This window comes from Pseudogymnoascus verrucosus (genome assembly GCF_001662655.1).
Source record: "Pseudogymnoascus verrucosus strain UAMH 10579 unplaced genomic scaffold scaffold_85, whole genome shotgun sequence".
NCBI lineage: Eukaryota > Fungi > Ascomycota > Leotiomycetes > Thelebolales > Thelebolaceae > Pseudogymnoascus > Pseudogymnoascus verrucosus.
The window spans coordinates 6,873-26,112 of NW_017263736.1; the positions used below are offsets into that span (position 1 = coordinate 6,873).

The 19,240-nt window shown below is 53.6% G+C and overlaps 4 protein-coding genes across 4 annotated transcripts; 3 read left to right on the forward strand and 1 right to left on the reverse strand.

The window, feature by feature from the left end:
* Positions 1 to 2,909: 2,909 nt before the first annotated feature.
* VE01_10549 (uncharacterized protein) lies at positions 2,910 to 5,076 on the forward strand. Its single transcript, XM_018279946.2, has 2 exons — positions 2,910 to 3,589; positions 3,648 to 5,076. The coding sequence occupies exons 1-2, from the start codon at positions 3,175 to 3,177 to the stop codon at positions 4,364 to 4,366; spliced, it is 1,134 nt and encodes a 377-aa protein (XP_018125211.1). The 5' UTR covers positions 2,910 to 3,174; the 3' UTR covers positions 4,367 to 5,076.
* Positions 5,077 to 5,225: 149 nt separating this feature from the next.
* On the forward strand, positions 5,226 to 7,866 carry VE01_10550 (uncharacterized protein; the record flags this gene model as incomplete). Its single annotated transcript, XM_018279947.2, has 4 exons — positions 5,226 to 6,281; positions 6,352 to 6,776; positions 6,824 to 7,437; positions 7,506 to 7,866. Exons 1-4 carry the CDS (start codon positions 5,585 to 5,587, stop codon positions 7,864 to 7,866), a joined length of 2,097 nt encoding a protein of 698 aa, XP_018125209.1. The 5' UTR covers positions 5,226 to 5,584.
* Positions 7,867 to 8,872: 1,006 nt separating this feature from the next.
* Positions 8,873 to 9,118, forward strand: VE01_10551 (uncharacterized protein; the record flags this gene model as incomplete). Its single annotated transcript, XM_018279948.1, has 2 exons — positions 8,873 to 8,895; positions 8,956 to 9,118. The coding sequence occupies 2 exons, from the start codon at positions 8,873 to 8,875 to the stop codon at positions 9,116 to 9,118; spliced, it is 186 nt and encodes a 61-aa protein (XP_018125198.1).
* A 1,418-nt stretch (positions 9,119 to 10,536) lies between these two features.
* VE01_10552 (uncharacterized protein) lies at positions 10,537 to 15,102 on the reverse strand. Its single transcript, XM_018279949.2, has 3 exons — positions 13,752 to 15,102; positions 13,359 to 13,680; positions 10,537 to 13,281 (listed from the first exon to the last, which is right to left on the reverse strand). The coding sequence occupies exons 1-3, from the start codon at positions 14,309 to 14,311 to the stop codon at positions 11,140 to 11,142; spliced, it is 3,024 nt and encodes a 1,007-aa protein (XP_018125208.1). The 5' UTR covers positions 14,312 to 15,102; the 3' UTR covers positions 10,537 to 11,139.
* Between the last annotated feature and the right edge of the window lie 4,138 nt (positions 15,103 to 19,240).

Below are 19,240 nucleotides of genomic sequence, written 5' to 3' on the forward strand. Positions count from 1 at the left end.
CAAATACAGAGTAGAGTGAGTAACGTACGGTTGTGCGGGCTGCCTGGGGACAGTGTAGCTGTGAACTGGAATCTTCGGGTGTAGCCTGGGGTTTAGTCATGGTGGCAGTGGCAAGGTACTATCGCGGTTAGGTGGGGAGAGGACAAGGTGTTCGATGTGTGTGCGATGTGCGATGTCCGGTTTGCGATTCCATCATCAGGTTTTTTTTGGGATTGTTTGTGAGGGGTAATTTTCAAGTGAGGGGCAAAGTACTAAAGGAGGCTGTGTGTGGTGTTGTATGTGATGTTGCCTGGTAGGCATAAGAATAGCAACACACAGCCGCCGCGTGTTTGCCGCAGCATCGCCCCCCTGATCTACCGATGCTTCTGTGGGGAAAAAGAGAACGATGCGATGGAATCTGCCTCTCAGCCACGCCGACTGACGCCTAGAGTTTAATGCAGGTCATTTCGGTCGTCAAAAGGCTGGATGGATGTGAGAAAACAAAGAAGTGCGTGCAGTCATCATCTATCTGACAAGGCAACTATGAGACTATTCCCCTTGGACGCACGCACGTACTTTCAGCTCCAAACACGAAGAGTTGGCTGGGAAGGGGCGATGGGCGCTTCGGGAAAGGTGGTGGCTTGTTGCCATGGCGTACTTTTTCTCATAGGTTGGGATGTACTGTAAGCAGAGTGTCATGGTTGGCTGGGAGTGTAGTTGTGAGGTGGCAAGGGCCAATGATGTGCAGATGTATAGATGTGGCGAATAATAAGGGAGACAAGGGAAGAGAGGGAGGGACCGAAGTGGTAGAGTAGAATGTCCGTAGTAGAATGAGCTGTTCGAAATGCGCGAGAGGTGGGACTGGCCAGCCGTAGAGAAACGTTCGATGGTGATGATCCCTGGCTCCAGTCATTGGGTGGCGAGTGCCACTGCCGTGTCATCTTCCCAGTCATCGCAGTCATCGTCAAGAGACTTGGGCCGACTTGGTTGTTGGCTGGGCGGTGAGGGGTGGCAGAGATGGGAGATGGGGGAGTGAGTACAACGAAGCAACAGCGAGTACCAGGCACAGGCGGTGACGGTGCATCCTAGCTACTTTTGTACTCTATTAGGCAAAGAGGCGAGTGCGACGGGGGGGTGTGGTGGTAGGCAGAATTGGCAGAATCTTTTGCTGGTCTGTGCTTTTTTTTTTGCAGTCGAGAGTGACTCAACTTCTCCTACACCCAAAACTCCCGCCAGGCAAACCCGACCGCCCTAGTAAACCGTACTATCTGTACTATCTATCTGTACTGCTGTAACCCCAAGGTGTTGACTCTGTTGACTGTTGACTAACGGCACTAGTTCCACGCCCTCTCCGTACATCCATCCAACCACACCCCATCCACATCCCGGTAATGCTGTAGCCTTGCACCTTGGTGGCCTGTTCTGTGGTCCCTCTTTCGATGATTACCAGCACAAGATCCAGCCAGCGCCATCCAGCATCAACAGTCATCAACCAGTAAGAGTGCGTAGATTCTTGGTGTTAGGAGTGTTAGCCCCCTCTTTTTCACCCCCATTTCCCATCTCACACCCCCTCCTCTCCCTCCTTCCCTCCTCCCTCTCTCCCCCCACCCATGTATCTTTAGAAACTTTAGAAATACCCAGCTTGCCACGCCTTACTGATGCAATTCCCATGTACCCACCCTTAGGTGTGGATGCATGTTACTCGTACTTTGTACCATACTTTGCTTTGCACTGCTTGCTTGCACTTGCACATACTTGCACATAACATAACTGTTCTGTCTGTTCTGGCTGTTCATTGGTGTTATTGTGCCACTTGGCTTATGTGGGTGGTACTTGGTGTTACTACTGTTACTACTGTAATTTACATACTGTCAGCAAGTCACTCACTCATCCCTCCACTCATATTCTCCCATACTAATGTATGTGTGTATGTGTATTATGTACCTACACCCACCTCCCACACCCACACCCTTCCCCCCTCCACCCACACCCAAAATCTGTGTGGGCTGTTGGACTGGCTGGTCCCCCTCCCGTCCTCCGCTCTGAGTCTGGTTGCTCCCTCGCTGGCGAAAAGTAACAAAACTCACCCTCTATCCGCCCCATCCCTCCTCCTCCTGGCTACCCAACGCAGAAATGGACGACTTCAAACAGTAGAAAGCGGCTCTTGGAAGTCTGCACTGTGAATACATTTTTGCCAAAAACCCTCCGCTCAATCCTCCTTTATCTTGTCAAACCTATTATCTACTCTTAATCCTCTTGTCGCGACTCTCCCGCTCCAAGAACATCCAAAGCTCCTCCTCTTTGCGACCAGAAAGCAATAACCCGGTCAGAAAGCGCAACCTACACACATCCAACAACCACCCAACCAACAACAAACTCAACCCAACACCAAAAAAATATAACAACAACAAAATATAACGTTTAAGGCAGCATCGCGTCTAAAAGTTCTTTGAAAGCGCTTCTACCAACGAATTACACAGACCTGTAGGCTCCCCCCTCTAAAAAGAGGCGTTTGCCCCATTGTCCACGGGCCTGGAATGAGTATGTCGGCTAACCCATGATTGCCACTCTCAGAGTCACAACCCTCCTCGACACGCCTACCTCCCGCCGCCCCCCGCCACTCTACCTCCTGCCTGGCCTCAACCTTACACGTACTCAAAAGAAGAGACATTTCCTTTATACAAAAACTCCCCTCAGTCACAGTCTTTTTAATTATTTCATATGTATATCAGCGTCCTGGTTTAAAAGCAACAGCAACAGCAACGCGTCCTTACCACACACACCTCTCGATCTTCAATCAACACTCACTTTTCAGATGGTAGCTGGTATCTAGCCACCACCTTGAAAGACTTGATTGAAACTCGGACAGGCCACGATGATCCTCGATATTCTACTTTCTTCTCCAGTCGCCGCTCTTACATTGTCCACCGGTACTATCGTCTCTGAAAAGATCTCCATTGCACGGGTCTCTTCTGTCTAGCCTCTTGCTTTCGCACTCGATTCATACAGCTCTATACAGCAACACACCACGTGTTACGTTTTAGAGTTCAGCATCAAGTCAGGAAGCTCACGGGACTAGTCTACAAACGGTAGTATTCGGTTGGTTTTGTATAGACGGCGACTGGAGTTGCGTCCCTTTACGGAGTAGTGTTCTCTGTCTTCTGATGCAAGTCTCATAACCTCAATTAATTCAAGATGAACAGTGGCGATGTTGAATTGTCGCCGCCTTTTATCACAACATATCATCACGATGGGCCATACAGCTCGTCGCTCTCTTCCTCCGCCTCATCCTCTTGCGCTTCTGTCTTCTCAGATGCCGCCTCTCAATCCTCGGACGATTCGTCAGTACACTCGGGAGGCTCTTCCGACTCAGAACAATCGGACGCCTACTGTCGTACAACCCGGCAATCATCATATCAATCACTAGAAGACCAATGCGACGTCATCACCCCGACGGAATGTTGGCCTAAAAGCGTCCTGGCGAGCAGCGTTCCACAAAAACGCCCGCATCCCAGGCGCACCTCCAAACTCGCCTCGCGCAAAGCGCGCTCCCCCCCTTCTCTGGTTCGACAGTGCGACCGAAAGGTCAGCTTTGTCGATAGCCTAGTCGGTAAGATAAAATATTACCCCTTCAAGCAAGTTCACGTACTCAAACTCTCCCCCCTCAGATTCCTCCGCCCAAATCGTTGAAGCGATCTGGCCCCTTTCCTCCGTCGTGTGCCGCAGCGAGATGGGCGCCAAAGGCGTTCTCCCCCTGCGCACCTTCATCCAAGAGACCCTGCGGCGGTCTCAAACCAGCTACTCCACCCTCCAAGTAGCGCTCTACTACCTCATCCTCATCAAGCCGCACGTGCCCAGCTTCGACTTCACGATGGAGCAGCCGGACGAGGGCCACGCGACGCGCGCCCTGCAGTGCGGGCGCCGCATGTTCCTGTCGGCCCTCATCCTGGCCTCCAAGTACCTGCAGGACCGCAACTACTCCGCGCGCGCGTGGAGCAAGATCTGCGGCCTCAGCACCCACGAGATCAACCAGAACGAGATGGCCTTCCTGGTCGCCGTCAACTGGCGCCTCCACATCACCGACGCCGTCTTCCAGCGCTGGACAGACGTCGTGCTGCAGTTCACGCCGAGCCAGGCCCCGGCGGCCGCGGGCGCGCTTATGGGCGCGCCAGCGACGCCGCTGCCGGACTGGCGCGCGTTGATACTCAAGCTCGATGCTGATCTGGGGAATGTGGAGGCGGTGGTGAGAGAGGCGGCTATGGCGACGGCGGCGACGGTGGCGGTGGTTGCGAAGAGGGCGCGCGTCTGCAGTACGCGTGCTTCTCTTGTGTATCAGTCCTCTTTGTTAAATAAGTGTTTTGAGGCACAGGCTCCTGCTGTGAGGTGAGAGGAGGGCGCTATTATTGGGGATGAGAGAAGAAGAAGAAGAGAAGTAAGAAGAGTAAGAAGAATAAGAGGTGGCGTGTGGAGGTGATAACTGATAACGTAGTGGTGGTGGGGAGAAAGGGGAGAGGGGATGTGGAGGAGAGCGGAGAGTGTATAGCTGGTGGTTGGTGCTGGGGACGTATGATGTACATCTATCGTATCGTAGTTGAAGAGTGAAAGCTTTTCTTCTCTTGATCTGATTGCTACTCGTGCTGTGGGCTTTTGCTTGATTGTTTTGGCGTTTTGAGAGGAGATATCCGGAAAGGGGGGGGTGGATGGATGTTCGGCGCGGGAGGGGGGTGGCTCTTTAGTAGGAGCTTTTACATTTTGTACAGTACAGTATGAACTATTTCCTTAGCTTTTGAATTTGATTCTGCTGTTTTGCTCTACGTTGCTTACTTCCCTTGGGGCGTTGGGAGTTTCTGAGTTGTGAGGGGGAAGGTAAGTTGGAATATGCGTGTCTTACTCTATGATGTGAAGACGAGGCGGAAGGCATCGAAGTGGTTCTCGGGGCGGGTGTTGTTCCGTTAATTTTACACAGTGCGACTCGACGAGAAATGGTAAGTGGACAGACAGTACAGAGAGAATGTTAACAAAGAATCTAGGTATGTATTATTATTAATTATAGGCTTGAACACAGCTCGATATAGAAAATACAAAATTCCTTTATAACCCGTCCAATTTAATCATGCATTTATTCGCATCCATGTTGTAATACCCAACCAAAATAGCGTTGTGGTACGGGCCCCCTTGCTTTTCGTCGGTTGCTGCCGCAACAACACCACCACCCTCGATTTGTTGATCTCCACGTACCTGCCCCTCGCCCCGCCAAAGCACCTCACTACGTCGTGACACCACCACAAACCCAACCCTGGTCCCCGAAAGCACCTGGCGCGCCTCATCCAGGCCTCAAAAAATCCAAACGTCCTGCATTGAAACTGCGAATTCTGTACGCCCTTTCAATTCTCCTACGCCCCTGACCTCTGCGTCTCGAGTGTGTTTACCTTTGCGGGACGGGAGTGGATAAAGAAGGGTCTATTTACAATTTACACGAGCTTGCCTGCCAGCAAGGCACAGCCAACTTTCTCCGCTCCGAACGAATATCCAACCCCACACCTACCTCACCGTCACCCATCCTCACACAAACACCCTCCGCCAACCCCCAAGCTCCATTCCCAAAATGTCGAGCTTCATGGCAAACCTCTTCACGAGCTCGCAAGCCGGGAAGGCGCCCCCCAGCACCTCTTCAGACACCCTCCCCGCCCCTCCTCCACCCCTCTACACACGCTCATCCCACAACGACACCTACCCCGACCGTCCCTCGACCCCTCCTACCAACCGCGCGAGCTTCATCACGCCCACCCAGACACCCCAGGGCAGCCCGTCGAAAAACCGCAACCCGCCCGGCGCAATCGACCTCCCCTCCGCCTTCGACGCGGCTATGAGACTTGCTGCCCCCGCTGCGCTGGACAGTCCCACCAAACTCAGCGCTAGCACACGCCCTCTCAGCCCGGGGAAGAGCAACACCCTGGCGCCGGTTGACGATTCCTATTTCGCGCAAGCATCGAGCGTGGGCGATGAGAGTATCTTACATAAACCCGCCACGGGTGCCGGGGGAGTGGTGCCAGGAAGCCCGACCAGGAAGCAGGGGAAGGAGAATACGTCGCCAGCGGGGCGGTTAGGGGAGTTCTCAGCGGCGACGGTGACGGCGCAGAATCCGGCGGCGTTGTCGAGGCAGGAGATTTATCAGTTGAGGGATCAGCAGCAGGCGCCGCCGACGATTAGGAAGTATAATACGCAGCGCGGGCTGACGGCGGAGGAGCTGGAGATTCTGCAGAAGCCGAATGTGAAGAGGTTGGCGAATGTGACGCAGCTTTGTGAGTTTATTTTTAGGTCGCAGGGTGTAGGGTGGGGGTTTGGGAGAGTGTGGCTAATTGGAGTTGGCAGATTTCCTCGATTACTACTTTGATCTCCTGACGTATGTTGGGACGCGCCAGACGCGATTGAATCATTTCAAGGCTGAGTATCCGGCTCCGCCTGAGACGCCGGTGGAGACGTATGATCCCCTCTGGCATAAGTATACGGGACGCGAGCGTGCGAATTTGAGGAAGCGCCGTGTTCGTCTTCGCCAGGGTGATTTCCAGATTCTTACCCAGGTCGGGCAGGGTGGGTATGGGCAGGTGTTCTTGGCGCAGAAGAAGGATACGAGGGAGGTTTGTGCGTTGAAGGTTATGAGCAAGAAACTGCTTTTTAAGCTGGATGAGATTAGACATGTTTTGACGGAGAGGGATATTCTCACGAATGCTAAGAGCGAGTGGTTGGTTAGACTGCTGTATTCGTTCCAGGATGAACAGAGTATTTACTTGGCGATGGTAAGTAAAAATGCACAGCCTGGAGTTTTATTACTAACTATATCCAGGAATATGTTCCAGGAGGGGATTTCAGGACACTCCTGAACAACACCGGCGTCCTGGCCAACCGCCACGCCCGATTCTACATCGCCGAGATGTTCTGCTCCGTCGACGCCCTGCACCAACTCGGATACATCCACCGAGATCTGAAGCCAGAGAACTTCCTCATCGACTCCACAGGCCACGTCAAACTCACCGACTTCGGACTCGCCGCCGGCATGCTCGCCCCTGGCAAGATCGAATCCATGCGCATTAAGCTTGAGCAAGTTGGCGAGACATCCGTCCCCTTCGGCAAGCCAATGGAACAGCGTACCGTCGCTGAGCGCCGCGAGGGATACAGGTCTATGCGTGATAGGGACGTTAACTACGCGAAGTCCATTGTTGGGTCACCCGATTACATGGCCCCTGAGGTTCTCAAGGGCGATGAATATGAGTTCTCGGTCGATTACTGGAGTTTGGGATGTATGTTGTTCGAGGCGCTTACTGGGTTCCCGCCGTTCGCTGGAGCAACTGTGGATGAGACCTGGAAGAACTTGAAGCACTGGCGCGAAGTTCTTAAGAGACCCACGTGGGAAGACCCGAATTACTTCATCAGCAACCGCACGTGGAACTTCATCACCAAGTATGCCCCCCTCCATTTCTCTCCCCCTTTAATCATAGCAACGACCCCTAACTAACAACACCACTCAGCCTCATCGCCTCAAAAACCAAACGCTTCCCCAACATCCAATCTGTCTACTCGCACCACTACTTCGCCGAAGTCGACTGGACCACCCTGCGCACGCAACGCGCGCCCTTCGTCCCCGAGCTCGACTCCGAGACCGACGCCGGCTACTTCGACGACTTCAGCAACGAGACGGACATGGCCAAGTACAAGGAGGTGCATGATAAGCAGGCTGCGCTGGAGAATATGGCAGATCGAGAGGGGGCAATGGGGAAGGCGCTGTTTGTGGGGTTTACGTTCCGGCATCGCAAGACGGGGGGAGAGGGGGGGGAGAGCCCGAGGAAGAGTATTTTGGGGAATGAGGGGGGGTTTGGGACTATGCTTTAGTGTGTGGTTGCTGGAGGATTGGGGATGCGGGGAGTATTGACCGGTTGGAGATGAGAGAGTCACTTGGTGACTGGACGAGGGAGTCTTGGGCTGGGTGGGGAAGGAGTTGGGCGCATGCGTGCGCGCTAAAAGGGGGGATGGGGGGCTTACGGCCTTTATGTATACCTGGCTTCTTCGCTTTTATGCATGTGTTTTTTTGCTACTCTTGCTGTCTACTATTGTATTAGGCGCTCTGTTTACTATTTTTGCGGGCGTGGTGGTGGATAAGCCCTTTTTTAGAGATGTTGTATCTGTTTTATTGGGGACTAGAGATCAGGGGATGATAGGGGGAGTAGGAAGGGTTCCGAGTTCCGAGTGCCGAGACGGGCGCTGTGGAGATGATGGAGATCCGGAGATAGACAGAAAGACAGACAGATGTCTGTGTGGGAATAGAATCTTTCAAGATGAGATGTGTGCTTGTTTTCATACCCGTGGGCCGGGTTTCTGGATTAACTCGCTACCTGGTGATACGCAGTTCCGCACCCCCCCTCAGACGGAGCCAGGGACGGGAGATGGGGGTTGTTGTTTACGATGAATGTGCTGTCACGATATGCAAGAATCAGGTGATTTTATAAGTATGCAGCGACGGTGCGACCTGAGAATCGTCATCTATGTGTGCTACAAGGGTTGTTTTTGTGGTAAGTGGGGTTTGAATAGGTAATGAGCTGTGTGTGGGTGGGAGCTGAATGTGAGACTTGTATAACTGGAAGTGAAGCTGGAGTAGGACTTGTGGGTGGGATTGAAGCTGGAGTAAGATCTGTGATTGAAATTGAGGGTGGGAGTTAGACATGTCGACGTGGTCATAGTGGCGAGCTGGATTGTTCTATGGAGCTGGATTTGTCTATAAAGAGCTGGGGTTTCTGCTTGTTCTTAGGTTCCTCATCCGTTTATCAAATCGCAAACATACAGTAAAACTTTCAAACTTCCCGATCTAAATACTACTTTTCTAGAAAAGAACTCTGCAAAAATGGGTGCCAATGTTATCACCGAGTATGCATATCTGTCCAGGCCATCTTCGGAGAATATATAGCTAACAGGATTACTCAACAGAGTCCCTACCGTCCCCATCGCCGCACCCAGCAGCAAAGCCCATGCCACCGTCGTCGTCGCACCTGGCGTCAAGGTAACCCTACCCCCTTACTCTTCTCCACTCACTTCAGGCAACTATTTCTTCCCGCTACAACTGCGTGGCCGTGCAGCAGCAGGGTCATGAACACCTGCTGAAACGCACATAGCCGTCTCCTACCGCACTTTCACACTCCTATTCCCCGACTAGTGTCGAGGTATCAAATACGCACTACTTGCTATTATGCACTGTGCAGCGCGGCTATTAATCCGCCAATCCATGCAACGCCGTCTTGGCCTCCGTAGATATGGGGGAAAATGCCCTGCCTCCGTTAAAGAACTGAGGGGCTGTTTTACTTGGAAGCCACGAGCATCCGTGTTTATCTGCCGCCGCGTGCAAGCCATATCCTGCTACAATGCTATTCCTTGGCCAGTGCTGAGGAGCTATGAAACAAGGCGGTGATTATATGCAGATGTGTAAGGTCGTCTCTCCTTCCGTCGTTACTCCCTAAGAACGCTGCTGCCTGCAAAAGGAAGCACGCACCGTTTTCCTGGTCTGAGGCGTGAAGTCACGCTGAGTTCATCCGCAAATGCATGCAGAGGCTGTCTGTCTCCCACTGCAATGTTCACATTATATTTCCTGAGCAGTGCCAAGGAGAACAAGCGCCATTTACTATTTGTGAGCTTATGCAGCATGGCGGTGTTCATAAGTCGAGCCTCTTTTCCTATTGTGCGCTGCCCAACGGGGCTATCTATGTCCAGATACTGGGACTTCTAGGCGGCTGTCTCCTACTGTCTTATAACTGGGCACAGGCATGCCTGTTAAAGAGCCAAGCGTGATTTCATTTCCTATTGTGAGCAGCGTAATGAACGAGGTTGCATTCGCCTGCTAACATACACGGAAGATTGTATCGGGTTGCCGTCTTGACTGCCTATGGTAGAGCGCTGTTCTTCATTGTAAGTCCGTCCCGCAAGACCCCACCTCTACACTGCCCATTCTCTAACACCAGCCAGGTTTTCCCATGCCTCAAGGGCTAACTCTCAATACACACTCATTCGATACAAGAGCTTTGGACTTCAACCCAGCCTCCCATCCTTAGCCGCGGTGCTCCGACGCAGTTGCGTGGAAAGCCGCAAGGGGTCGGGGGGGGGGGGTAGTTTAAAACACCAAAAAAAAACCAAATCCACAGTCTTTACCTCAATAATGTCTTTTTCTGGATGTGCATCTATCTGTCTGAAGTCCTAGTGTTGGGGTCGTAGAATTACTCGCTGTGGGTTGTTAGTCCACATCGGCTCCTCGTTCAGGGGTTACCCCAAAATCCACAAAACAGAACAAACTCTCTACATCACCACTCATCACCTCCTTTTCCCACCCACTCCGTTCCCACCCACCCCTCATCACCAGCATAATGCAAAGAAGGAACACACAACATTATATCATAGAATTTGTTTCATTTCGGGTATATCACTAAAACATCATCCCCTCCCTTCCCCACTTTCCCCCCTTCCGCCTTTCCCTCCAATCCCCCTTCTCATCTCCCCCATCCCCTTTTCCCCCTCCCACCCCAACAAACTCCTTCCACCCCAACCCCCCGCGCAAAACAAAAACCCCAGCCAGCTTCGACAAGAACCAACAAACAACTACAGACAACAAAACATCGAACAACAACAACAACAAAAAAGCTAAAAAAAAGATCAATCCCCCCGCCTCCCGTCCATACCACCACCAAAAAAATCCAAAAAGCAAAAGATCCGTTTCCCTCGTCTAACAAAAACTCCACGGTCTAATAAAAAAGCAAGAAAAACAAGATGAGTAAAAGCTTGGTGTGTTTCGTCGTGATAAAAAAAAAGCAGAAAAGTCGGACGGACCATGGAGCAGACATCATACACTGCGCCTTCCGGGATGCAGTGACACCAAAAAGAGTCCACCCAGCCAACCAGGATTATCCAGCCGTGATGATGCATGTATGTCGCGCCAGCTTTCGTATAGCGCGGATAACCAGATCCCCTCCCTCCCTTTCCTTTCATTCGTCGATGATGATGTGTATTAAGCACATAAAAAAAAAGCCATGTGCGCGCCAGCCATCGTCGTTCAAGCCTAACGTATCCCCCCCCCCTATGACAGGGACGTCACGTCATGAAAACCAAACCCTCCGCGGTGTCTTCAGATCACAGAGACATAGTAAGCCACTCCCACTCCTGACTCCTAGCACTCGTCCCCTGCCCCCCCGGAGCCCCCTGTCCCATCCCCCCCAAAGCAGCCTGTCCCATCCCTCCCACCCCACCACCGGGCCTCTGCCCTCCACCAAACGCCCCCGCACCACCACTAATCCCCACCCCCATCCCAGCAACACTACTCCCCAACATCCCCAACCCAGCCTGTCCCATCCCCATCGCCCCCTGGAGCGGTCCTCTGACCATCCCTCCTGCACCTGCACCTTTCTCAGCGGAAGAGAGTGACGACATCCCCACAGCAGACATGGTGTTGCGATCATCGACATCCATCCCCCCCCCGCCATCGGCAGCAGAGGCACTCTTACTATGCCTCCTCTGCCGCTTCGGCGGGACAGCAACGGCAACTACCCTCGGCACACCCACACCCCCAGCCCCAGCGCCCAAGCCAGGCGTACTCTTCGGCGGCGCCGCCGCAATAGGCACCACCCCCTTCACCCCCGACGAACTAGTTGTACTCCCATGATAACTCGTCGGCGTGCTCCCCGCCGTGCTATTGCTCCCCTGCGCCCCCGCCACACTCTGCGGACTCTCCGAGTCGAGCGGTGCATTCGGGCTCGCGCCCGCGGACGCGAGATGGGTGATAGCAGCAGACGAGTTCTTGCGCGTGTTCGTCCCGTTGGTGTTCGCGCCACTACTAGGTCCCGCGCTGCCGATCTTCTTGACGTTGCGCGTGGAGGTGGAGCTGATGAGCGGGACGGCGGTGGTGGTGGCGCCGGAGCCGCGGTTGCGCTTCTTGATGACGTCGGTTTTTAGGGAGAGGGGGCGCACGACGCCGTGGAGCTTGAGGAAGAGACCGCAGGCGTTGCAGAGGGGGTGGCCTTCGGGGTTGCGCCGCCAGAGGGGGGTGGTCTGCGTGAAGCAGTTGGTGCATGTTGTAGGTACCCCAGGGTCAGCGGGCCCGCCGGCCGCGGAGAGGTTAGTACTCGATCCCTTTGGAGCGGGGCTGCTGGGTCGACTAGGCGCGACGGAGCTGAAGCCGCTCATGTTGCCTGTCATATCCGGCGGGCTGTTAGGCGTGGATTGTGCGGTTTGGCCGTCGAAGATAGTTTGTTGTGCCGCCGGAACGTTGGGGGTTGAGGCCGTGCGGGGGATTTTCTGGCGCCGGTCGCTGCCATTACGGCGGTAGTCGGAGATGGAAGCGCTGGAGGCGTGGGTGTGCGATCTACCCAGGGAACCACCGCTGTCGTCCCAGTCAAGGGGGGAGATCTCGCTGGTGGTGCCGCCTATGGTGACTTGTTTCCGGGGAGGTCCGCCGGGGTACCGAGCAGCTTGCGTGTTGAACTGTCCGGGTAATGTTGCGTCCCATGCGAGTCCCATGTTGGCATCCTCCATGGGAGAAAGCGAGTAATCGTTGGAGTTCATCAGAGTGCGATCAGCGAACGCCGTGCCCTCAGTCTCCTCTCCGTCAGAATCAACGTCGAGGTTATACGAGCTGTCCTGAGTGCCCATAGTAACACCAGGGGATTGCATGTTATCATGCTGGAAGACCTGCGAAGGGTCGATATGCTGCTGCATGCCAAACGCCCCTGAGCCGGTGTACGAAGACGAGTACATGGCATTGCCGTTCTGGTTGTACATATACTGCGGTCCCAGCGAGTTAGAGAGGTTCGACGGGTTACGCCTGAAGTTCTGCGGCCTCTGCTGCTGGCGCATATCCATTCCCTGGTTGAAATACATCTGCCTGTCCCCCTCATTTCCAACTTGCGGAGTCGATCCGGCAGACGGATAGTTAGAGGCCGGCGGAGAATAGAAGTCGTTGGAGTTGAGCGATGACGGGCCCATTGAGGCATTATTGTACATGTTTGGGAAAGCCCCATACGGCACCAATGGCGACTGAGACGGCGAGAAGCCGTAGTTCTGCTGGTATTGACCCGCAGAGTTCATAATCTGCTCCTGATCGAGGTTGTACGTGTCGAGGTTAAAAGGAACGCTGTGGTGGTGGCTATGCTGGTTCAGCATCCCGTATTGGTCGTTAAGTGAGTATTCATTGAGATCCGCATCCATCTCCGAGTGGTTCGGTATCGTGATTCCAATCGGCGGTACATGAGGCGAGAAATCGGCAGGTCTCTTGCGAGGCTGAGTGGGATGTTAGAACTGTAAAGCAGGAGGACATAGATAACAGCAACTGGGCTAATAATATTAAAAACACATACCCGACGCTCATCAATGCTCGTCTTCCTGACATGGCGCTGCACATAACTAAACTCGTCCTGGTGCTGCGTCACCGGAACCGACTGCGGAGCAAACGCCGTCACAGGCTCCTTGCGCATCTTAATCGGTATGGCCGAGGCGACTGCACTCGGCTGTCTGTTATCCCTCAAGTCCGGCGGCGACATGTCCGTAGGCGACGCCATGTTGGAGAAGATGAACTCGTCGATACTCATATTATCCGGGCTCTCATCGCCCTGGTGCATCGAATTGCGCAGTTGCGCAATGCCACTCGGCGCACTCGCATTACGCTGTTCCTCCTCCTCACTACAGAAACCGTCAGTCTCAAACCCCAAATCACAATTGGCCTCCCCATCCCCAGGAACCAAAAAACCTACCGAGCAGCCGCAGCCTCCTCCTCCTGCCTCCTCTTCCTCAAACTCATAGCCATCATGCGCCACGTCAAATTCTCCATGCGCTCCTGATTCGGCAACTGCTTCTTCGTCTTGCTATACAGTCTCCATATCTGCGTCGCGAGCGGATCCCTGCGCTGCATCTCATCCGGGCTATCCAGCTCCGCCGCGCCACTCGCGCCGTCCTTCCACGTCGGGAATATCGTCTCGCGCAGCATCTCCTTGCGCGCCGTCCCAGGCGGTGGCGTCGTCGTCGTCGTCGTTGCGAAATCACGCCGCTCGCTGGTAATGCTATCGTCTACGGTCTCATCATACGAGTCGTCATACGTATCGCGGTACTGCTGATGCGGCGGGATCTGCTGGAGATTCTGCCGGCCACCCGGCGGCCTACGGGGGAAGCGGTAATCGTGCTGCGTCGTTGCGTGGGCGTTGGAAGAAGCCGTGGTCGTGGTGGCGGCGGATGGGTGAGCGGCGCCACTGAAGTCGTATAGATCGTGCTGCTGGTCTGCGAATCCCCCACGCTCGCCATATTGCGTCGAGGCCATGGCAGAGGCCCGTGGGCGAGACGGAGCGCCCGCAGAGGCGATGGGGGTTGCTGATGCTCTCGGGGTCGGGGAGACGGGGGCTGCGCGCCCAATGTTGGATGTCTTGGTTTGTCGATGGAGGGAAGGCTGGAGAGTATGTGCGTGTGTGTTGTGTGTATTGTTGTATACCTTTTTTTTTTAGGTGAGAGGGGGGAGGCGATAAGGATATGGGTGTGGGTTTGTGGGAGGATTGTTGGAGAGAGGTTGATGGGGATGGATGGATGTTTCTGCTTTCTTTTTGCGATTGGTGTGGCTTGTGGTACTTTGGGGTTGTGGTTGTGAGATTCGGCTGACCCCCAAATTCGAGAGGAGAGTGATGGTGGATGGGGATGGATGGGGGGAACGGGGGACGGGGTTGATGGGAAGGATTTCCGAGTCCGGGCGGCGGGGACGGGGTTCAATAAATTTAGGACGGCGGTGGGAGGTGCTTCGGTACGTGGGAGTTGGTAGAGGCGGTTGGTAGTGTAGTTTGTAGTATGGGTAGTAGGTAGTGTTGTCGTAATGGAGTATTTTGGTAATTGCGAAAGTCTAGAGGCGGCGGGATAGTTGGGGGATTGGACTTGATTGATTGGATTTTAAGTGGTGACGGGGAGGAGCATTGGACAATTTAAAATACAGAATACAGTGAGTAACACGATAAAAGAAGTTGAGTAAGTGTAAGTTGGAAGTTTAAGAGTGGGAGGAGTAGTAGAAGAAGAGGAGGGATGGATAGAGTGGAGTGGAGTGGGAGGGAGTGGGAGTGGGAGTGGGAGGTGGAGGGGGAGGAAGGGGAGGGAGGAAGGGTTGAGCGGAAGTTTGTTGGAGATGGGATGGGAAGGGAGGGAATGGGTTGATTAGTTAGTTCGACGTTGGTAAGAGCATGGAGTACTCGTACGTACAGCAGATTTGAGTGAGGAGGAGAAGTAGAGTGTTAAGAGTGTTAGGAGTTAGCAGTAGTAGTAATCTAGTATGCAAAGTGGGCAGAGTAGAGTTAGAGTAGAAGTGTGTATTGTACTATAGTATTTTGGGTATAACGGTGAGATCCATCCCATCCCGCTCCGCTCTCTTTCTCGTCTCGCCTCGTCTACACGGCGGAAAATATACCCCCGAACAAAAGACCCAAGAGAGATAGTCTAGAAGGGTAAGGGTAAACAATGGGGAAAATGGGGACAATGGGGAATGGGGGGTGATATTTCGGATGATCTCGCGAACAGGACGAATACTATAGGAAGTGGAGGAGGGAGAGAGATAGGGTAGGAAAGGCATAACAGACGGACAACAGACAGAGAAGCGCCGCTGATGAGCTTGTATGTGTGTGGGCTGGCTGTCTACCTAGCTAGACTAAAAGCAATAAAAAAAAGCATCTAGTAAAAAGCTGCCTGCCTGCCTGCTTACATCGGTATCCCGAGTCAAGTCCATCCCCCTCCTCCCACCCATCAGTTGCTGGCCGCCGTGCAACCCGTCCGCCAGTCAGTCAAAAATCAGGTAAAAAAACCGCCGCCCACCCGCCGCCTCCCCCTAAAAACCGCCATGGAACGAGCGAGGAGGGAATGGGAAGGGACTAAGGCTAGCTGTATTATAGAGGTACCACGCTATGGGTCTTGGAGGTCACTCGGGGCATAGTTTGACTGCGAGTTTGAGGTGTTTTGGGGTGGGGTGAGGTGGTGGGGGGTACTTGGGAGGGTACTTCCCTTAACACACGGAGGGGACTACGAATACACTACCCTTTGCCCACTTTACGATAGCCATCCTACTAGAGGGATGGGGGGATGGGTATGGGTATGTATCTGCCAGCCCAGGGTCGCGCATCACCTCTCGGGGTTAATTTACGATACCGTGCTGGGGGATATGTGGATGTGGATGTGGATGTGGATATCCAACAGTAGAGGGGTGGTAGTGCGCGAGACAGGAGGAGAGAGGGAGGGAGGGAAGGTGAGGACAAGATGGATGCACATGCGTAGAGTACAGCAGCAGAGGAGCGCGTGCAATGGGTTACAGAAGAGGAGGAGGAGGAGGAGGAGGAGGGGAAGGAGGGAAGGAGCAAATCGGGGATATTACCACATCCAAGCCATCCGCGACAATACAGTACTCTATCAATTCAAGCCTTTCATCAATGATCAAAGAGAACAGCTCAGCACACCCCTCCCTCCCTCCGGAGTATGTGTTCAATACCCCATGCACGTCGTATATTGAGGCTGCTTCCCTTCCAAGGGTATAGCAGTAGCGCACTTCTTCACTTCGGTCAATATCCTATCCCATCATCCCACCCCATCCCCCCCAAACCTTCCAACCATCCCACATCCCACCCACTTTCAGGGAGAGTAAGTGGGGGTGCAGCAGCACCGGCTTGGCTTGCAGGATACCTTCTGCCGCCCTCCCCGTCCGTCTAGGGTAGGGTCTGTCTGATCTGACCGGAGCTCGATGCCTCGCAAGGTAATATTGGAGAAAAAGAGGCGTAGGTAGTAAGGGTGGGAAGGACCCAGCGCGGAGGACCCTTGGCCGCTTCCTCGTGTGGGTACTGTATGTACTAATCTACAGTCTGTGGAAAGGGAAAGGGAAGGGAAGGGGAGGGAAGGAAAGGAAGGCAAGTGGGATAGTTTAGATTTAGTTTAGCCACACCCTTCGCCTCCCTCCCTCCCTCTTCCACCGCTCCGATATACCACCCACGCCATTGGAGCACCGGCTCGACGTCCGTCCTCCCCTCCTAGCCGACGGACGGCGGTGGTGGATGAGGATTTAAGGTGAATGAAGCCCATGCAAGTGCGTGGTGGCCCACCCACACCCCATGGAGCCAGCTGCACGATCATGGTATGTGCATCGCATCGCCTCTTGTGTTGACGAGCATGCGACCCACGCCCGCCAACCGTCGCAGCGGCTGTTGTTATTGGGTGCTGCACACCACTTGCCACCCCTTGTAACTTCGCCGTGGGGGTTCGCGACATCCGGAGGGGGGAGGAGGGCAGCGAAACACTATTTGGAAAGATAGACAACCCACCCTAGTGTGAAGGCAGTACTTCGGTTCTGTAGCAAGCAAGCAAGCAGAGACACGGTTTTATGATACTTCGTATAATAACGGCAGTAAACCGGCATTGCTGCCTGCCCTCTATCCGGTTGGTTAAAAGGGGATTTTTCTTCTTGGCCTGCAGCACCTGGCTGGCTGTTTCTTACGGCTGAAGAGAGAGAGACAGACGTGCAGCTCTTCGATACAAAACCGCTATTTGTCGCGGGATGATTTGATTCGAAAACTGTCGAACCTACCCCCCCGAATTCCCAGTTCTAGAAACGATACTTCCGTACTAGCAGTTGCAGCAAGCAAAAGTACCTTCGCCCTATCGCCCCGAAGTTCTACCCACAGCGCTATAAATAAGCGCGAAAGCTTCGGGATGCGCGCCACAAAAAAAACAGGCCCGTTATCACGAAACGCCACGTTGGCGATGGGGCAAAAAGGGAAGCCGTCGTGGGTCGGTAGGTACGGAGCTCAGGAGAGAGGATTTGGGTTATCGAGTAGTGCGAATTAGCAGCAACTAGCAGCACTTAGCAAATCTGTCCAAGTGGCTCCTGCGCTCCCCGAGTCTCTCCGATATTCAGCGGATTCAGCCTGTAATACAGCGTCTCTACACCAGAAACCCACAGCTGCAACTTCCGTATGCTGACGAATTCGGGGGATCCGGGTATCGCCGAGATCTTGGGGGGCACGATGGGGACAGATAGAACGATATCGGCAGGCACTTGTGGACGGACCGATGTAAATCCGGGAGATAAGGTGTGACCAGACGATAGCTGACATCGATTTTTTACCGGCGGATTGAGCAACGTGGGGATGCGTATCGACGCCGAACCGAGATCCACTCACGGCCCAATGATAAGCATTTGATAATGCGGCTGGGCTTTGTTTTTCCGCGAGCACGGTGGTCGTGGCTGCCATGGGGAATTGTTTCGAGTAAGGTGTTCCCCCAGGGCTAGGGCGACTGAAGCTTGTGTGTGCGGGGAAGGTCCGAAGTGTGCTGTAACCCTGAAGATTCGGAGTGTCGTGTGTGCCTGGGATCCTGTAAGGGGTCCAACAATTTCTTATCCCCTATTATTCACAACAGTTGTTCATGCAATGCTGATAATGTGCGAAGGGTGTCGGCGATGTGCGGTTTGGTCGACGAGCATGTCTAGCTGAGGAATAAGCACATATTAGTTGGGTTTGGGCGTGAGACGTGGGATGGAATACCACGAGACAACGAAGGAGTTGCGCGACCTCATCCTTGAAACACCTACATCCACCAGGCTTGTGGGCATCAGGCTTATGGACGGCAAAGACAACAGTGAAGTTGCAAGGTGGTAGAACTTGAGGCGGCAGTAGATGATAGACACTTGCTATACCAACCGACCAACTAACTGAGTGGGCGATGAGCTGGAGAAAGAGGTCTCACATTGTAGGTTCAGTTCTCCATTCTACACTGCCATGGCCCTGCTAACCATTGAAAGTTCACAGTGCGTTTGATCGTATCCCCCTCTCGAAATGATATTCGAAACAGTCCTCCGACTTCATGAAGGTATATCGAGGTGCGAAGGGGGAAGGTCTTCGAAGGGGCCAATATAAAAAACACTACAAGTGCAGTGTCCGATTGACCTTGAGGAATTGGCGCATAAGAAGAACCGCAAGAGCAAAAGTGCAGCACTGGACAAATATAAATACAAGAACAAAGTGAACACGGCCTCTCTGCCAGTGACTGCGTTGACCGCAACCGCTCTGCTGAAATTTCGATTCGGCCATAGTTTGTCAGTTGCGAGCTTCTCCTCCTCAGTAGAGCCCAAAAAAAAGTTTTCACCGAACGTGCATATCTACAGGTTTATATAGAGCCACCGCAGATTCCCATTCTTATCTCGTCTTCCAGGATAGGAAGGGACATTCCAGCCACTGGT